Genomic DNA, 5,248 nt, shown 5'->3' with positions numbered 1-5,248 from the left:
AGGGTTTTAAATATAAAGAAGAAGAAATAAATGAAAAAAATCTGCACAGGAGAAGAAGAAATGAAGAAAAATGGTTGAGAAATGATGAAGAAGAAAGGGTAGGGTTTTAAAGAATTAATTGGAAAATTTTAAAAAATAAAAATAATAATGAGTCAGCAAAATATAGCTGTTACCTATGTCAAATGGACCAAATTTTTTTGATAAAATTTTGTTTCACGCGCTTTTAGGTGAGTGAGGTCAAACATTTAGTCTAGTCAGCGTCTAGGTGCGTTTTGCTAACTGTATAGTGATAGTTTAGGTGTGTTTTGCTCACTTCGGATAGTTCAGGTATGAAACACAAAAAAAGGTGATAGTTTAGGTGTGTTTTTAACCTTTTACTCTTTTAAAATCTTAATCATATATTGTTTTTTCTAAACCGACATGAACAAATCTGTCAGGTAAATATCTCACTATTCACCACATGGCATGACCAAGATATTTTAAAACGTCTTGCTAAAAAATAATAAGAGTAACAAAGATGAAAATGTCGATGAAAAGATAGTTGAAACATTTGAAGAAAACTAAAAGAGTACAAGAAAACGTAAAGAAGAAAAATTCATACAGAGTGGAAGGAACGTCTTGATGATCTTTTTAATTGTCTTAACTTGGTAAAGAAAGGGACATACGTAAGTTATTGTCAACTGCTTCCCACCTCTAAAATAATCTTTCTTTCCTTTTTTTATGATTGAGAAATATCTGATGATAGTAACTTACGTTTTGAAATTGAGTTGGTAATAAACTTGTTATTTTACTTTTTTCTACTTAAATTAAATATCAAATTTTTGTCTGTGATAGAATTTGAGCTCGTGAAATGTGCATAAGTGATACACGGCTATAAATTCAGAGGGCAAACGTTGCTTGGCTCTAATTAAATACAAAGCTTATGACTGCATCAGGATTCAAGCTCGTAATGTGTGCCATTCGTGACATGTACCTAAACCAATGCCTCAAGTGCGTAATAGCCAGCCCCTTTCAAGATTTAAGTCCATGACATAATTCGAACTTGTGGACGTGTTTCTAAACCAACAACACATGCTCCGTTCCTTTACGCTTCTATACTTAAACATAAAAGTATATCAAGCTTCTGCAATAAGATTCGAACTCATTACATGAACCACCGGTAACAGACGATCTGAAACTTAGTGAGTAATGAACTCACATTTACTCTTCTCTACTTAAATACAAAGCTTATATCTGCAATAAGATTCAAACTCATATACCCAAATCGAACCCGAAGGGCTTCTCTTTTCATATTCAAACTCATATAAGCTTACTTTTTTTTTTCCTTTGTTGATTGCATATTCATTTTTGGGATGGAACTCTCATTTTACTACCTATTTTGAAACAGTAGCATGATTCCTTTTGCTGTTGCAGACTTGCAGTAACTTAGCTGCTCATTTCCCCTCAGTCTGTGATAGCTCTCAAACAAAATGGTAGCAATGCAAGAACCATACAAAGTCTGTAACTTCTAAAAGTTCAAACTAATGTTTCACATACACTGCGCATATTACACTGATCAAAATTCACTTCAATAAGACACTACAAGAAAGGGGCAACACATCCTTAATCCTTATATACGACTCCCAAACACACAGTTTACACCGGGAGCAGGACAATGACGCCAATATTGCTCCACTTATTGGACGCTTCTTTTCACGAAAACACTCGAGGATAAAAGCAACAAGCGCGCAAGCTGTCTAGAATCCAAACAGTCTCAAGAAGAAGCAGTGGGGGCGGAAGATGGATTGAAAGGTTTTTGTTCTGCGCAAGTGAGTATTTCGTTAGGCCCTGCCTCCTCCCGACCAACGCCCATCAAGTCGAGATAATACAAATAGTGGGAAATGATGTTGTTCATGGAGTCAACATCACCTTGGTTACAAACATTGTCACCGTAGAGGATGTTCATCGTGGTGCCAAAACCGGGAACTCGTTTAGACAATGTGTCATTCTTTGTGGGCTTCCAATTGCCAACAAAGGCATCATGAGCTGAAGGCTGACCCTTTTTAACCGGATTCATCCACTGCCAAATTGCGGCTTGGAATGCCAAGGTCGCGTTTTGTTCAATGAATTCGGGATGATTCAACAGATCTACCTTTAGCGCTTCGCCTATAGTTCCATAGTTGTAGTTCCTAAGTAGAAGTACCAAGGGAAAAAAAAAATTAGTGCTTATATATGCTAGAAGAATGAAATTAATAGTACCTAATAACAGGCATCCGCTTAGGTGGAGCATAACAAAGCAACAAAGAAGAGACTTCAATCTGCTTGAGTGGTGTCTTGATAACCCCCAATTAAAAAAAAAAAAAAACACTATGTTGCTTGGACTCTCTAAAAATGTTGCTGCAACCGTGTCAAATCCACCAAAAATGCACTACTTTTGGAAGATCCGATACACATCGGTGGCATTTTTGAAAAGTCCAAGCACCATAGTAAAAAAGAATCAATAGATAATCTGGATAAATTGGTAACGAAACATTTACCAGTAGATAGGCAAGGCACCACGACCATAATATTGGACTCCAGGAGAGCACGGGTAGGTTAACTTGAAGTAGTCATCACAGTAATCTTGGCTAGGACTCATTTCCTTGTTATAGCAAAGCCCCCACGCCAATGGTCCACCCGTAGCGACTCCATAACCACCTGTGTAAAGTCGTAGATTGGCAGAAAGAGAAGAGAAATCAATAAAAGGGTAAGCAAGGCTGAATAAACCAGAGGATTTTTAAAACTTAATTTTCTGTCGTTGTACCCACTAGAAGTTATGTATGGGGATCTAAGTTGCGTGGACTCTTCACTTTGGATGCCGCATCCGTGTCGGGTTCTTCAAAAATACACTACTTTTGGAGAATCCGACACGCACCCATCGACATTTTTGAAGAGTCTGAGCAACATAGATGGGGATACAACTGAATAGAACCATTGATCATGCCCATGAAAACAACTTTAGCAATAATGATTAGCAAGTAAATCCAAAGATCATCTGCTTTGAAGTAAATATGTCACTATCAACAGAGGGACCATCTATCTTATACATCTAGAGAACTGAGAAAGGCTAAATTTTGGCTGACAATAGAGATAAGTTATTAAGTTTTATGCCTGGGATAGCTATTCTTTCAAGAAGACGGCAATTGGAAGTTAAAAAGCATCTATATATATATATATTATACAAAGGTCTAGCTAGATAATATACACACACGCGCTCGAACACAGAGAGAGATACAAATCAAACAACAAGCTCACCGATTTTTAAAAGGAGAGAATATTAGGTGACTGTCTTAAATGGAACATTTTTGTTATTCTCATTATCTAGATTAGGCCAACTAAATTGCTCAGATGTCTATAGAATTAGTTCATCATATGTTAATACACTGCACCAAAATCTCAAGGCCTATATCATATTACTTGAGACTCAAGACCCAAACTAATGTCAAACAAGGTGAGTTTCAACCAGTGATTTTACGCAAGCTGTTGTTCTTTTCTAAGTACTGTTATAATTGATCAAATTAAAGTTCAATCATGACCCATATACATTTTAATCCTTAGAAGATCAAAGTTTTTCATGACTTTTTCTTATTCCAAAAAACATTCTCAATTCCTTGAGTTCTCTACGAAAATGTTCTCAATATTAATTTCAAAATCTGAAGGAAATTAAATATCTCCATGGTCTAAATATCTGTCCATTCATCTATTTCACCATTTCCTGAACAACAAAAAGCTATGCTGCTCGGATCCTTCAAAAATGCCTCCAGGTGCATGTCAGATGCTCCAAAGTTATGTATTTTTTTTTCAAGGATCCAACATGGGTGCAGCAACATTTCCGGAGGATCTGAGCAACATAGGCAAAAAAAAAGGATTTTTTTTGTAAATAAATAAATAAGACACAATCAACAATTATGGCTGAATCCGATATATATATATATATATATATATATATATCACTCAATCCGAGTCTATAACTCAAATGGTCAGTCAACTATCGGAAATTATATACTAAAGTCATTTTCTTGTAAGACAAATCACAAGTGTCACTTAACTATGCATATATCACTCAAAAGATCGCTCAACCATCAAATACCTGTTTTACCCTCTAAATTATCAACCATTGTCGTTTTTTACACAATTGAGAAAAAAGAAAATAAAAGCTTTTAGAAACTAGAGGATCTCTAAAATCTGCCACTTATTTATGCAGCAACATACCTAGTGGAATGTGTTGATTCGGGGAGAGTAGAGCGTACAAAAATCTTACCCCTACGTCACGTAGGTAGAGAGATTGTTTTCGAGGGACACTCATACTCAAGTGAATAGTAACAACAACAAAATAACGCGATAATCGAACTTGATCAAAAAAAAAAAGAGAACTTACAAGAAGTTTTACTTCCAACATGGCCAAGAAAAGCAGCAATTTCTTTCATCTGCATTTTTTTACCACCAGTAGTACCAAAACCAAGTGGTTGATAATCAGCTGAAGCAGTAATAAAAGATTTATAATCCCAAAAACCAACAGCATGTGCTATTGGTGAATTCCTCTTTGAAAACAAATTCTCAAATTGGTATGTCTCAAAATAATCTGATATTGTCAAATTACAACAAAACCTTGACAATTTAGTACATTCCCAATCTTTAGCACACATTTTTTTACCCTTAACTATTTTTACCAATGTTGGTGGCCTAGGTGATTCATTTTCATCACCCTTTGTAAATACAGATATTGAAAGCATTATTAGCATAAATCCCAACACCTTCATCTTTAAAGCTACCATTTTTATCACTCTGCAAAGGAAAAAAAAAATATTAACCAATTGCAATGATATTTGGAAAGATAAAATACTGATTTTTGAGATGTGGGTATGGTTCAAAAATGAATCTTTTTGCCTTTTTATATATGTTCTTGGTTTGTTGGTGAAGTTCTTTTTTTTTTTTTTTCGGTGCAAAACCAGTGAGGAAGAAGGAAACAAATACTCTACTAACTTATAAGGAAAAAAATTGCTTTGAACAAAAGGAAAAAAAAATTCTTTGAACATTCTAGACTAGCAATAAAGCTAGGTAGCTGACATTTTACGACACGACAGGTCAGCGTTTCATATTTGTTGGTCACAACAAGTTTTATGGTACAGTTGGCATTTGGTTGTGAATGGTTCATATGAGTTTAGTATTAGATACCAGATTTAAAAAAAAAAAAAAAATAATTAATCTATTTTTTTTTAACTTTATTCTA

General features: G+C 34.9%; 1 protein-coding gene across 1 annotated transcript; it reads right to left on the bottom strand.

The window, feature by feature from the left end:
* Positions 1 to 1,490: 1,490 nt before the first annotated feature.
* On the bottom strand, positions 1,491 to 4,988 carry LOC132604451 (chitinase-like protein 2). The gene is made up of 3 exons (XM_060317964.1): positions 4,397 to 4,988; positions 2,517 to 2,676; positions 1,491 to 2,168 (listed from the first exon to the last, which is right to left on the bottom strand). The coding sequence occupies exons 1-3, from the start codon at positions 4,791 to 4,793 to the stop codon at positions 1,754 to 1,756; spliced, it is 972 nt and encodes a 323-aa protein (XP_060173947.1). The 5' UTR covers positions 4,794 to 4,988; the 3' UTR covers positions 1,491 to 1,753.
* Positions 4,989 to 5,248: the final 260 nt, after the last annotated feature.

Source organism: Lycium barbarum, chromosome 7, assembly GCF_019175385.1.
Source record: "Lycium barbarum isolate Lr01 chromosome 7, ASM1917538v2, whole genome shotgun sequence".
Lineage (NCBI taxonomy): Eukaryota > Viridiplantae > Streptophyta > Magnoliopsida > Solanales > Solanaceae > Lycium > Lycium barbarum.
Note: the sequence above shows the minus strand (reverse complement) of the source record. Positions and strands in the feature narration are given on the sequence as shown.